The following is a 15,151-nucleotide window of genomic DNA, read 5'->3' as shown; positions in this document are numbered from 1 at the left end:
GTTCTGGGCCTCTCGCGCCCGCCTGCAGTCCTCGTTCCACCAGGGCCTCCTTGGGCAGCGGGACCCACTGGAGGCCTGGGGAATGGACTTTTCGGCGGCGTCGAGGATGTGCGCCGTGACGAGTTGGGCGGCTTCCTCCACGTGTAGGTGTTTTATGGATGTGTGGTGTAGTTGAGATGTTTGTGTGAATGTGCTCCAGTTTGCTTGTGATTCATTAAACCTTTTATGGGAAGATGGACTGCTCGGGCCTATACCTATATACGTTAATGAAGTGGGGAAATGGTCACTACCATATGGGTCTGTGCCCACACCCCAATCAAGACATGGAAAGAGAACTGCGGAACCAATAGCCAAGTCAAGATGCGAGTATGTATTGTGTCCTAAGTTATGGTATGTAGGCTGTTTTTTGTTGAAAAGGCATGCTCCGGAGGATGTAAGGAACTTCTCTATCAGGCGACCTCGGGCATCCGTTCTGGTGGAGCCCCAAAGAGAGTTGTGCGCATTAAGGTCGCCTGTTAGTATGTATGGTTCGGGCAGCTGGTCAACCAGTGCCTCAAAATCAGAGCTCAGAAGTGCAAAATCAGGAGAGATGTAAATAGAGCATACCGTTATCAACCTATTAAATATTATGGTACGGATCGCTACAGCCTCGAGAACAGTGTTTAAAGTGACAGGGTGGCATGCTAATGATTTCCGGGCGATAATGGCCACACCTCCTGAAGAGTGGGTGCAGCCAACCCTGTCCTTTCTGAATACCATGTACCTATTTAAGAAATTTGTTTGTTTAGAGTTGAGGTGGGTTTCCTGGAGACACATAATACTTGGCTGACTGGCATGCAGAATCTCATACACATCGTCAAGATTTTTAAGGAGGCCTCTGCAGTTCCATTGGATAATATTTTCTGTTCCCATTATTTAAATTTAAGAATGACTGGAATGTGTGTGTTCGTGTGTGTTCATGTGTCGTCTTTCGGGGCTGTTACTCTTGGATTGGGCTTTTTGGGCCTTTCTGTAGGCTTGGAAGTCGGTGGCCGCTCCTTGCGCTGCGTTGCAGGCAGGAACGGCCCGACGTCCATCTCGTCGTCGGATGTCCGAGGGGTGCCCGACGGACCGGGCCCCCCGGACTTGGCCCCCCTTCGGGAGCCCTTCGTTTGAGCCGCCACCGTCGGGGGCGCCAGAGGTGGCACAAGCGGTGCGGTGGCGGTGGGAGCCGGTGCGGGGCCCGTGGTGTCCATCACCTCGGTACCCTCCAACACACTGGAGGACGGGGAGACAGAGGCGGGAGCGGCACCGGTCCCGACAGGAGTGGTTTGCGCCACAACCGCTGCTGCCTCAGCAAGCGGCGTGGTGCCAGGTTGGGCTGCGTGAGGCAACCCAGCGGGGGGCGGGGACGGGACCAGGTCAGACTCGCTGATCTGGGTCCCTGTGGACACCAGACGCCGCTCCGCCCCCCGGCGAGCCGCGTCAGCGTACCTCCCCAGAGGGAAAGAGGCGAACCTCTTTCTCGCCTCCGGGAAGGTGATGTTCTCGGTTACCTTGATGTTGATTATCTTTTTTTCGAGTTGGAACTTTTCGCACTTGCGGGAGTACGCTGCATGCGGTCCCCCGCAGTTTACACAAGTGAGGGTATCGGATTGGCAGTTGTCACTAGGATGATCGTGCGCCGCGCATTTCGCACACGTCGTTCGGCCACGGCAAGAGTTCGTACCATGCCCGAACCGCTGGCACTTAAAACAGCGCCGCGGGTTCGGGATGTACGGACGTATTGAGCACCGGATAAAACCTTCATATATATGTTGTGGGAGAACTGCGCGGTCAAAGGTCAAGATGATGTGCTTGGTGGGAATCTCCTTGTCGTCTCTACGGATAGTGATGCGTCTCACGGCAGTGACGCCCTGATCCTTCAAGCCGGCAAGGAGATCCGCATCGGTTTCGTTCAGGAGGTCTGTCTCGGATATCACACCCTGCGAGCTGTTGAGGCTCCGATGCGGTGTGACCCGGATGTCAAGATCAGCCAGTCTACTCTGAGCTAGAAGCTTTGCAGACTGCTGCTTGTCATTTATTTCAATTAAGAGTTCACCAGACCTTTGTTTTTTGCATTTATACGATTTTCCTACTATGGCTTCAAGATACTTGGCGATCAAGAAGACTGACTGAGATGCAAGAGGGTGGGTTGGATTGAGCGATTCCATCACAAGAAATCGAGAAAAATTATCTGGTTCAGGAAATGTCAAAGATGGCAATGGGGGAAACGATACTTCGGTGCGGCCCCTTTTAGGGGGCCGATCACGGTTGGAGGGGGTTTTAGACAATACCATAAAGCATAGTATAAAAGCAGGGAGACGGGGGTACTTTCTCCTTTGACCTTACCCTGGTAGTCAAAGAGGTCCCGGAGCTCCCTGCCTGGTAGACAGACAGGCAGCCCATCGGCCGGAGCTTGACCAAGGCTCCGACGGCCACCGTTTACGGCTTCTACCCTTCACCTTTAAACACGTCGCCACGGTTGGACACGGCTTATGGGGGGAGCTCGGGGTCCGCGGTGTCGCTGCTCACCGTCACCATGAATACTCAAGGTGCCCCGTGCGGGGTGCTTTCTGATAATCTATGAAGGCTATATATAGGGGTTCAGTATACTCAGCGCACCTCTCTATCACCTGACTGATCGTGTGAATATGGTCCATTGTTGAATAACCTTTAAGGAACGCTGCTTGTTCTTTAGGTTGTCTGAAATCTAAGGTTGCAGAAATTCTGTTAGCGGTTACTTTGGTAAGTACCTTGTAGACGACTGACAGTAAGCTGATCGGCCTATATATTTCCAAGGCCATGAATAGGAATAGGTTGATGTTCGCCTTCTTCCGAGCTTCCGGTACACTCGTGTACCGGTACCATCTATGACCGCGCCTTTATGATACATTAAACATAACATGTGCAGCGTGAACTCTTCAAAGGCAATTCAGTTTCTACCTGTTTTGCTTTGATGCATAGATACGACATACATACATACATCCGCACATACATACAGACACACATCATTACCAGCCTGTATACGCCCACTGTAGAGCAAAGGCCTCTCCCATTATTCTCCAATTACCCCGGTCCTGCGCTAACAGACATACATACGTACATACAAGTTCCTATGACGTGCATGCATACACACATACACATACATACATGCATACACACATTCATACACATAAATGCCTACGACATGCATACATACATACAAGCGTGCATACATACGTACATCCATGCATGCATACATACACACATACAGACAGAAATAAGGATTTCAGCCAAGAAAACCTTTAAAAGCAAAGGGGAGGATGTGCTAGGTCATTGAAACAGATAAAAATTTGGAAAGAAAGAAAGTGGAGTCATCACGCCAGACCGATATTCTGGACGTCATGGGTTCGGATCCCACCCGGCGAGATTTTTTTCTCCATTTTCTTTCCAAATTCTTTATCTGTTTCAATGATCTGCCACATCCTCCCCTTTGCTATTTCAACTAGCCCCTCTTTCCTATTCTGATTCGCTACACATACAGACACACATACATACACATGAATGCTTACGACATGCCTAGATGCACAGATACACACCCACACATACATACATACATGTATGCATACATAAATCCTATGCATACATACAGATACACATACAAACATCATCATCACCACCCCCAGCTATCTACGCCCACTGCAGGGCATAGGCCTCTCCCATTAACCTCTAACTACCCAGGTCCTGTGCTAACTGCGACCAATTTTTCCCTGCAAACTTCTTAATCTCATCTGTCCATATTACTTTCTGCCACGCCCTGCTACGCTTGCCTTCTATAGGGATCCAATCTGTTACTCTTAATGACCAACAGTTATCTTGCCTTCGCATCTGCTGCCCTGACCACATCCATTTCTTCTTAGTTTCTGCTAATATGTCCTTAACACACGTTTGTTCCCTACACCTACCATCTTCCGTTCCATTTCCCGCTGAGTCGTTCTCAATTTAAGTTTAACCTCGAGCCCCCAAGTTTCTCCCCCTTATGTGAGTACAGGTAAGATGCAGCTGTCATACCCTTTCTTGTTCAGGGATAATGATAGGCTGCCATTCATTACCTGAGAATATCTGCCGTATGCACTCCACTGCATTCTTATCCTTTTATATATCTGTCTCATGTTTGGGATCTGGGGTCACAACTTGGCCTAAGTAGATATATTCGCTTATAACTTCCACTGCCTCGCTACCTATCTCAAACCAGTGTGCTGTCCCGAAGTTATTCATCATTACTACACATACAACACGTACATACATACATACACACACACACACAGATACACATAAATGACTGCTACATGTATACATACATGCGCGCATATATACATACATGCATACATACATACATATATGTCCGCGACTCCTGTCCTACACATACAAATACATACATGCACGCATACATACATATATATACATAATACATGCACGTACGCATACATATATACATACTGTAAAGGAGACAAATGGTCCAGGCACTAGTCAACGGAAAGTGACAGTGCGCCAGACTCGACAGCATCGACAGTGACAACCAAACAAAAACCACTGACAACGAAGACGACAGGAGCGCGTCTGTGAACCCGATCCATCTTGGATAACGGTCATTAAAGGCCTTTCGTCGGCTACGTGGACTTGAGCAAATCATCCTCTTAGAATACATACATTCATGCACGTACGCACGTATACAGACATAAATGTCTACGATATACATACATACATGCACATACGCACATATATATAATACATCAGACATAAATGCCTACGACATACATACATACATAGATACATACATACATACATACATACATACATAGATACATGCATACATACATACATATACACATAAATGCCTATGACATGCATACATACATATATACATAATTCAGTGGACTATCTCTTCGTTAGTGAGTTTCTGTAACTCCTTCAGCAGCATATTATTTGTAACGGTACACCAAGATGCCGAGATGTACATTTCCTTGGTGGCACTAAAATAATCTAGACCATGAATACGTCGATGCGTAACTTTGAAACTCTGCTCAGATGAAAAGAAAAATGAAGGGAATTGGCTCTCTCCCATCAGATATATGCACACAACGTTGCAGGAAATCTGGGAAGTTGCCCAAAGCCTGCTTGAGTGGTCCAATCAAATACAGCAGCAGGATGGTGTAAAATCAGAAACATCTAGACTGAAAAAGAAAACTGTAGGGAAGCAAGATGTATGCTACATTTGAGAAACAATACATATATACAGTGGAAAGCTTCTCGCAGAGCAAAACTAAAACAATATTACCCCCAAAATTCAGGTCACCAAAAACTGAAAACAAGAATCAGGAAAGATAACTAACATAATTCAAGACAGGGCTATAAGCAAAGGTACAAACTCAAATTAGTCAAAACAAGATACAAATCACAACATTAATGCAGACTTCTGGGCATGCTGTTATTGCATGGCAGACAAGTAAAGTACAAAGGCTAAACAAAGGACAAAAGAGGACAGCAGTGACAAGTGCCCGTCTCAGTTATCTTTCATCTTCTCGTGTTTGTGTTTTCTTTGTGTATTTTGTATTATTTGTTTTCTGTAAAACCAATTACTTATTTTGACACCGGTGTCGTGCCCCAAAGTGTGGATTACTGAAAAAAAGCATATAGGTGACCGTTTCGCTTTGAAAACAACATAATTTGTCAAAAACATCATTCCTACTGCTTTACAAAGCTTCCCCGCACGAGTTTATATGGCTGTCCCAAAAGAGACTTGCCAAAAATCCCACTCAGTGTTTCAACTGAGCTTACAATTTCAGTTTAAAAGGCAGAATGGACATTCACGTAGTGTCCTCTTGCAGCAAGCAAGAAGTATTTTTATGATTGCTGCCTCCAGAACAAGGCTGCGTACTGACTTTGGGGCAGAGTGCCACTGCTCAGCAAACCCCACCAGTGTAAAACAGCATGAAGATCCTACTACCAAATCTAAACAAGGCCACAAAATCCTGTACTTGTTTGTGACACTGGACAAAAGCAATCTGCTATGGCCCCTGGGTTCATACGGTCACTCCAGAAACACACACAACAGCATCACTGGAGGGTTTTTATTTGGTCTCAGAGCATCTGACAAGACTGCAATTTTTTAATTGTCGCAATGTTTTTTTGTAATAAATGTGTGACCATAGCAATTCTGGCAAGAAACGTGAAAGCTGGTGACAGGACGTCAATAACACATTAAGAGCACCAGTGGCTATGTACTAGGATTCCATGGAAGCTGAAGGGGCACCATCAAAAGTGGCACCGTAGTCGCAGCCCTCGTGTGGACACGTTTAAGCACTCCACGTGTGAGAAAATACCAGACACACAAATAACGAGGTTAGCTATACATTATCTGCAAGCAGGCCATGGCCAGATGAAAAAAAGGAGTGAGGGTGGAACTTTATCTGCAAGCAGGCCATGGCCAGATGAAAAAAAGGAGTGAGGGTGGGAACTACAACTGCATGTCTGTAAGTTGTTTTGCACAATTTCCAGTACCATTTTTTGCAACAGCCTTGTTAGCCTGACATTTCGAAAAATAACTCTTATGGTTGGTGGATTCAAGAACAAAAGAAGCCTACACATAATGTTTAGCAGAGGTCTGCACACAAGCTCAGCTCACCTGCGCGTTGTCACCTGGTTGATCGCGTCTAAGTGGTTGCAGCTGTTGAGAGGCCAATTCATTGCAAGTGCTGAAAAAACTCGCGCTCAGTGTGTCAAATCCAAAGCAATTCTGACCACCCCAACTGGGCGTTTCCGAACAGCTTTTCAGTATTCAGTGGCGTTGCAATTAAAGTCAGTGGCAACTTGAGTACTCGGTGCACTGTTCATATCTACGGCTGGTGACTCTTTCTGCCAACAACCCAAGGTGGTCACATTAAAGGTTATTCACTCTTAATATTTATTTGCTTCGAAAGATAAAATCACATTTTGCACACCGCCTAATCACAAACTTTATAAAGTGCTTCCAGAGGCCAAACAGAACAAATTGTTACTGCACTTCTCAAGTTGTCGCAAAGTAGTTTTGTTTTTTCACACGTAAGACTTCTCAACGGTACGATTCTTCACGCCCACTTAGATTCCCATTACAAACATTTCCTGATAGGTACTGCAAGCAACTTTTTACCAGGGCCCACCCTTCACAGAGTAACAAGGTTTGATTTAAAGCAGTGGTTCTGAAGCATGAGGTGGCTTCGATGTTTATTTTTCACCAAATCAATACACCAGGTGAAAAATGGTGAAAAAATGGCGGCCGAAAAAAAAAACTGCAATAAAGCAGCTTGACAGAGCTCCGGCCACCGTCAACTAGCAGCAAAGAAGTGCAAACACAAGACATACATACATACTTTTAGATGATTCATTTCCTACTCCTAACATTTCACACAGGGAAAAAAAGAAAAAAAAACGAGATAGCTGAGGAAACACGGTAAAACGCAATTAGAAACAGTATTTGTTCACTTTAGAAAAAACTAAATTAAGGCCGTGCACCGTAAAAACGAGATAAAAGCAACGTGAATATTCAGCAATGTAGCGCTTGTCACATGCAAAAACAAGTACATAAAATGCAAACAGGCAACGAGGTAAAATTTCAGGACATGGTATCTTAGAATTCCAATGACACATAACATTCGTATGCGAGAGTGATAATATATACATGAAAGTGACATGAACAATATTTCCTGCGTTTAGGACCCCTTTCGGGCTTACAAAAGTGATGGGAGACCCCACAAAGAGCTATGTTTATTCATTTCATGTCAAGCAATTTGCACGTGCAGCTAAAGTCTCTAACATACTTATCAATGACCACCTTTTGTGTCTCAATTTTATGTTGATGTGGGGTATTTTCTAACAATTTGCTCTTGCAGCGAAGTCACCATCACAACTACACGCTGCCTTTTGTGTGTCTGGCTTTTCCGCATACCTAGTGTGCTGTGCAAAAAAGAAAATGTAAAACTTCTGGTATGCAAAACAATTTAAACACGTCATGCAGCGAAGCCACCCTATTGCCAGCAAGGTTTGGCGAAAAGGAGCAAAAATGGGTGCTCAGGGGTCGGGGGTGCTGGAGGGGAAGGTTTTAAAAAGGGCTTCTCAGACCCCTGAAATGCTGTCGTGGACCCTTTGGGGTCCACGGACCCCCATTTGAGAACCACTGATTTAAAGGGTTGGTCTTTTCACACCGTCTGCAAACAGAGTCTTTTTGGGGTTTTAGGACAACTTTGCTTAAACAAATATTTTGTACCACCACTTCCTTGGGACACTTCTCTTAAAACTATTTCTTTTAATTTTTAAGTAAACTCTGTGATACTTGTCAGTCTTGCTGCTTTTCCCTAATGATTTCAAATATGGCATTTTTTAGTTGGTCAATTAGGTCCTGAGATAATTGGAGATAATTAACCAATTCTGGAGGAACAATAGACAAAACTGTGTTGGTCAGAAAACTGTAATCTTTACACTTTCCAACACTATGAACCCTGGTGAGTGCAGTAAGACAATCAGTTTTTTGATGCACCGCTTGGAGCTAATTTTACAGCTCATTAAATTTCAGTGTTTGATATTGGCACTCAAAATGGCTCCTTGCCAGTGTTGCCACCAAGGTTTAATGAGCTGTAAAATCAGTTCCAAGGATGCATCAAAAAACTGATTGTCTTATTGCACTCAGCAGTGTTCATAGTGTTGGAAAATGTAAAGATTACACTTTTATGGCCAACACTGTTTCGTCTATTGTTCCTCCAAAATTGGTTAATTACGTCTAATTATCTTGGGACCTAATTGACCAACAAAAAAATAATGCCATATTTGAAATCAGTGGAGGAAAAGCTGCAAGACTGACAAGTTTCACAAAGTTTACTTAAAAATTAAAAAAGTTTTTTTAAGAGCAGTGTCCCCCTTAACTGACATAATGTGGGGTACATATAGTCACTGGAGATAAATCAGCTGTTTCTTAAAGCCCTTCCAAGCGATGCGGCAGACATGGGGCCCCTTGTTCTTGTTCTGCCTCATGCATAAACAAAGAACGCTTGTGAGCAAAGCTTGTGCAATGCGTACAACACACTGGTTTTAAACCAGTGTGCAATCTGTTTTTCACATTGCAACATGTGTGCCAGTGGAAAATTTGTCAGCAATCTTTTTCGCAACTGCACAATCATTGTGAGTTACTAAAGTTCCTTTCTAGGCAACCTATTGATACATTATGAAGTTTTTTTGCTGGCCAGCCACTTTGCTGGTGTGTATTTTCTTGTGTATGACGAGTGACAATTTGTTAGCAAACTTCTGACATGTCCTACCCCCACATCACATCTCACCAGAGTGCAATCTTTCATGCCTGTCCAAGTGGGCTTTTTGAGTAAATGTACTCAAACAAAAGGTGCACATGTATGGCCTCTCACCAGAGTGCACTACTTCATGCCTCTTCAGGCTGAATTTCTCATTAAAGCTCCTTTGACAGATGCTGCACACAAAGGGTTTCTCTCCAGAGTGCACTCTTTCATGAGCAACCAGGCAGTATTTTCTGGTAAAGCCCTTTTGACAAATGCTACACACGTAAGCCCTTTCGCTGGAGTGCAATTTTTCATGCTTGTTCAGGTTACATCTTAGAGTAAAGCTTTTTTGACAGGTTCTACACACGTAAGGCCTTTCTCTAGAATGCACTCTCTCATGAGCAACCAGGCTAGTCTTTAGCCGAAAGATCATCTGACAGATGCTACACTCATATGGTCTATCACCAGAATGCAATCTTTGATGATCCACAAGTTTGCTGCTTGTAATAAAGCCTTGTTTACAGATGCTACACACGTACGGCCTTTCACCAGAGTGCAATCTCTCATGAGCAACCAGGCTAGATTTCAGAGGAAAGCTTTTCGAAGAGATGATACACACATAAGGCCTTTCGCCAGAGTGCGACCTTTCATGAGCAACCAAGTCACCCTTTTGAGGAAAGCTCTTCTGACAGATGCCGCACAAGTGATGCCTCTCAGCAGAGTGAGATCTCTCATGAATAACCAAGTTGCCCTTGCAAGTAAAGCTCTTGTGACAGGTGCTACAGTTGTAGGGTCTTTCACCAGAATGCAATCTTTCATGGTTAACCAGCTGGATGCTTTTAATAAAGCGCTTCTGACAGATGCTACACTGATAAGGCCTCTCGCCAGAGTGCAATTTGTCATGATAGTCGAGGTGGGCCTTCTGAGTAAACGTCTGCGGACACAAGCTACACTTGTAAGGCCTCTCACTGGAGTGCAACCTTTTGTGAGTAACCAGGTGGCCTTTTTGAGTAAACCTCTTAAAACATATTTTGCAGACATAACAATTCTTGCCCGCATGCAGCTTTTCATGATAAACCAGGCTGGATCTATTAGAAAAGCCCTTCTGACAGAAGCTACACACATGGGGTCTCTCGCCATTGTGCATTCTCATGTGCACAGCCAGGCCTTGTTTGTTAGGGTAAGCTTTTTGACAAACTGTGCAGATGTAGGGTGTCTTGGTTGGGCACACTTCCTCATGAGTGTCCTGGTGGTTGCTTTGTTGACAGGACAGACAGGAATACTGCTTCCCTCCAAACTGGACTTTTTCACTGTCAGTGGAAAAACTCCTAAATGGGAAAAATTTGACAAGATTAGAAGAAAATTGTGTGCGAGAACAATGCAAGAAACATGTTAAATGCAAACTGCTCGGCCTAACTATTCGGTTTTGTGTTTGAAAAATGCAGTGTTCAAGTGAATGTTCCTACTGCACAGACACCGGAGGACCAAGGTGTCTAAAAATTCATTGTGTTAAGCCATCATTAACACATGCCTGAAAAATGCCAAGTAATCTCAAACATTTCAGAGCTCCACAAATATATGGCCCAAGAGGAATGAATATGTTATCAGGAGTTTGCCAAAACTACGTGTTTGACCAACACACGAAACATTGCAAATCTTTCCAAATTAAAGTAAATGCTTGAGTAACAGTAACCGCTGTGCATATTTTGCACAGTGCAGTATAAAAGAGTTGCACTATAAAAGACATGTATGCACAACTTACCACAAGATAACTGGTAAAGTGCCTGAATATCTCTAATGCAAAGTAGTTCGCCTGCTCAGTGAGAGAATAGTTGTCTAAAACTTGCAGTAATCTTTAGACAATAACGGCTATCATTAAAACTTGGAGCATAAATGAAGACTATCAGAATAGAACAGTCCTGTTCAATCAGATTGTTAATAGTAAGACATCTTTTTTATTTATAATGAGGTACACAATTGTGAAAAGTGTAGCTGTAAATGTAAAACTACACTGGTGTACTCTGTGGGGATCTTCATCGCAAAAAAGGAACATGACATTAGTATTAAAATTAGAGAAAATATAGCTCACCAAGAATTCTGTAAAAACACAGTTAGAGTGGAAAATTTTGAAGTCAAATTGAACACTGAGAAACAAAACAAAAACTCGGCCACATATCTGATCTTTCTGGTGCAAATGTCTTAAGACAATAGTTATCTGCCACCCCTGTAACATAACTTGCTCTGCTCCCTTTCCGTCCCACTTCTCGCTCTTACCCTCGTCTTCTGCTCCTCCCGTGGTTAAAGCAATAGCGGTTTCCTCAATTAAATTCAACTTTTCCATGCCTGCAGTGCTCATGATACGTCTTGCAGAAAAGTGTGCAACTTGCTCATTTTATCACTCATCGTTTTGTATTTTCTATCACAAAAACAAAAAAGTGCACTACTGATCAAACAAACGTTGCTACTGATGCTTATGTACTAACAGCTTTCCTGAAGCACACCTGATGTTTCCTTGGTACTGCATAAAGTGAAAATGTATTACCCATGCCAACGATTTTATTAGTTTGAAACGCTTTCGCCTACCTACACTCCTGTCAAAAAATTGCTTCAACTATTTGCTAGCTAACTGAATAGACCCAGACAAATCGAAATTTTCGCAATTCTTTAGTGCAAGTTTCGGTCACAAGGGCATCTGAGGCCAGGAGTGCCATTGCTATGTTGGGATAAAGACATGATAAAATTGTATTATATTAAACGGGGCACTTAAAGTGCATAACATCATGTTGGTGTAAAGGACAACTTTTAAACAACAAATGAGGAGAGTTATAAAGCATGCAATGAACCAATGGTGTATAGGGCCATGTAAATACATTACGAATGAGCAAGGTTATGTGGTGGAAAATATAGTAAAACAATGATTCACAACGCTGGCCTGATGATACTTGCTAAAACAATGTCATAATGGCATTCTAGAACTCTATTGAAATTAGACAGGACTATCTGATAAAAACATGACAATGTGCTGTGGGATATGCTTATTGTAAATTTCCGCAAAATGGCATCTCCTTTCTGGTTCCATGGCTGGGCACTCAACTAAAAATCATGGAGGACTGAAAGACCCTCTCCACATCAAATTCAGTTCAGTGGATCACACGTGAGGGGGTAGGAGTGTCTGCCATGTGTATGACCTATTCTAAATCTGCACTGCAAGACCTCGAGGGCCCTTGATTGATTGACTGTAGGGTTTAACGCGCCGACGCAGCGCAGGCGATGAGGCGCGCCGTAGTGGAGGGCTCCGGATTAATTTTGACCACCTGGGGATCTTTAACGTGTGCCGAAATCTCGTACACACGGGCGTTTTTGCTTTTCGCCTCCATCAGAAAAGCGGCCGCCGCGGCCGGGAATCGAACCCGCGACCTCGTGCTCAGCAGCGCAACGCCTTAGCCACTGAGCCACCGCGGCGGGTCCTCGAGGGCCCTGCCTTTCTCTCTCAAACTGTGTCGGCCAATTCTTGGTTGTATCAGGTGGAATATCAGGTGGAATTGTATCAGGGCCCGCTTGCTCGAAGCCAAATAAGACAGTCTTATTCGCAGTCTAATCTTATTGGCAGTCTTGTTCGGGGTCTTATGTTCCCTAGGTGATAAGACGCTTTTTAGAAACTTACAAGACAGTGAATAGGACTCTAAATAATAATGCAATAATACTGTGAATAAGCCTGCTCCGAGAAGTCTTATTCGCAGTCTTATGCTGACGTGGTCGGTCATTTCTTTATAAAGATTGACCTCCATGCCGTGAAAGACGAGTGCAGTAGCCGTAGAAGTGGTGAACGATACCGAGCGGCGGCCTTCGACCGTCTGCTTGGAACAAATAAATGCCTGTTCCGAGGAGATCGACGCCGTTGGAAATGCCGTCGGGAGAGAGTGAAACGGGACAGACAACGCCGGCGTCGGAAGCTGCAAGGCCTACCTACTTTGATGTGGCACCGATGGCTGCAGCCAACCACCGTTTTCAACTTTCACTGTGCGCTACGGATGTGTGCTTGTTTTTCCCGGGTAGTGCAGCTTTTTTCTCCCTCACTTCAAACAAGGATGGACAGGAATGATAGTCTGCATCCCGATATTAGTCCCAAGCAAACATCGGGCAGCCAGGCGTGCGGTGTGAACGTGCGATCGTCTGCTATGTCGGCTGTCACCGCAGTAGCTACAAAAAGGCGGCACAGAAAGGACAGAACAAATGTATTGTTTTATAAAATCATGCCCATTAACTCAGGAATAACAAATAGGTGTTCACAATAGAACTGCAATATGACAACAAAATTATACAAAACAGCAAAACGCTAGCAGCCTGTCGTATTTTGGCCCGTGAGCGTCAAATAAAATTGCAATTTCAATGAGAAGCTGCGCAGACTACGCTGACTGCGCGTCTTTCCATCCTTCTCTTCGAAGTGGTGGCTACAAAGCTTGATTGTTTGGGTTTCTACTTTGATTGCGCATTCTGCTGGAGCAATTGGGATCCGGAGGCGGCACGTAAAACCAGTATGCACAATATCAACATTCGGCTATATTCTACAGTGTGAGTGTTTACAGCTGCAGCCCTCGCTAAGCGTGCTGCCGGCTAGGCAGCGGGTTGTTGTGATCGTGTCGCCGTTCCAGGCGGTGTGAGCCGCTAGAGCGCTCGTTGCATCCGAGTCTACGACGATGAACCCGAAGCCAATTTGCAACTTTCCAATTCACGGTGAGAAGAAAAACACGACTCGTGTTGCGACAACGTGAGACAAAGTCGCTGCATTTTGCGTCAGCACAGTGGGTTTCTAGGGCCCACGCTTCGAGCAGACGATCTTTGTTTATGACTTCGTTTACGCGGCCGGGTGACCGAGGCCCGGCCGTGTGAGTTGGCCTACCAAGGCTGGCGGATCATTGTAACGTATTTGTGACAAGGCCCAAATACGCCGTCTGATTGTCAGCATTTCTTGAATTTATCCAATCATGATTCAAAATAAACGCTTAGGCAATGCCAGCGACGGCAACAAGCAGTTTTGCAGCGTATTCTCTGCTTTTCCCTAGGGGCCTCTCCCGTGCTTATCTAGGTACCCGCTGTCCCTATAGTCTTCAATAAGACCGCTCTGCAGCCTGCCCCGAGTGCTTTCGAGTAGGCGCACTAGTCCGAATCTTATTTGTGGTCTTATTGAAGTCCGTGAATAAGGCTAGACTGTGAATAAGACTGCCAATAAGAACGTGTGTTCGTGCAAGCGGGCCCAGGTTTTCATCCCTTCCTTGTCCCATTCTTTCTGCCAGAGCTCACGAAGAATGTGCTTTACTGTCGGTTTCATATTCTGGTAAGGTACTTGAAGAATGTCAATGCTGCTTCAATCAGCTGCTCTGGCAGCAGCCTGGTTGGCTTCCTCATTGCCAGCTATGCCGCAACGCCAGGAACCCATCACACCATATTTCCTAAATATAGTTAATGTGCTCTGCACAAAGCTTTAAGAAGGGCAGTAAATGTTGGTTTATTGCTGACCTTTGCTGCTGACAGTGCCATGACTACATTGTGTAAGTGCATATAATAGACTTTTGTGTTTTGCTTATGACTGTGTTCTACAGCCAGATATACTCCGTGTGCTTCTGCAGTAAGTATGGCAGTGTTTTTGTTCACGGCTTTTGTTACTGACAGATGCCGTCCATTGGCTGCACAGGCCACAGCTGTATTGGTCTTCGATGCACCAATGAGAAACTGAGCAGCCTTGTATTTGTCTTGGAGGAACAGCAAGTGTTGTTTGACTGCCAATATTTCGCCCCTCCTGCCTATGCGTCTGGATGAGGTGTCACATGATC

General features: G+C 44.6%; 1 protein-coding gene across 7 annotated transcripts in view; it reads right to left on the bottom strand.

Moving 5' to 3' along the window:
• Positions 1–15,151, bottom strand: part of LOC144153060 (uncharacterized) — a 67,494-nt gene that overhangs the window by 24,689 nt on the left and 27,654 nt on the right. For 6 of the 7 annotated variants that reach the window (XM_077684700.1, XM_077684703.1, XM_077684701.1 and 3 more), the window contains exon 5: positions 6,114–10,648. The exons of the other annotated variant lie outside the window; for it this stretch is intronic. In XM_077684700.1, coding sequence (XP_077540826.1) covers positions 9,355–10,648 — 1,294 coding nt within the window. In that variant the 3' untranslated portion in view covers positions 6,114–9,354. Of the gene's footprint in view, positions 1–6,113; positions 10,649–15,151 lie in introns of those variants that run through there. 7 annotated transcript variants of the gene reach the window in all.

The sequence above is a fragment of the Haemaphysalis longicornis genome, unplaced genomic scaffold (genome assembly GCF_048455015.1).
Source record: "Haemaphysalis longicornis isolate Haplotype H1 unplaced genomic scaffold, Haemaphysalis longicornis Haplotype H1 scaffold_9, whole genome shotgun sequence".
Lineage (NCBI taxonomy): Eukaryota > Metazoa > Arthropoda > Arachnida > Ixodida > Ixodidae > Haemaphysalis > Haemaphysalis longicornis.
The sequence above is the reverse complement of the archived record's forward strand: the minus strand, read 5'-3'. Positions and strand labels throughout refer to the sequence as shown.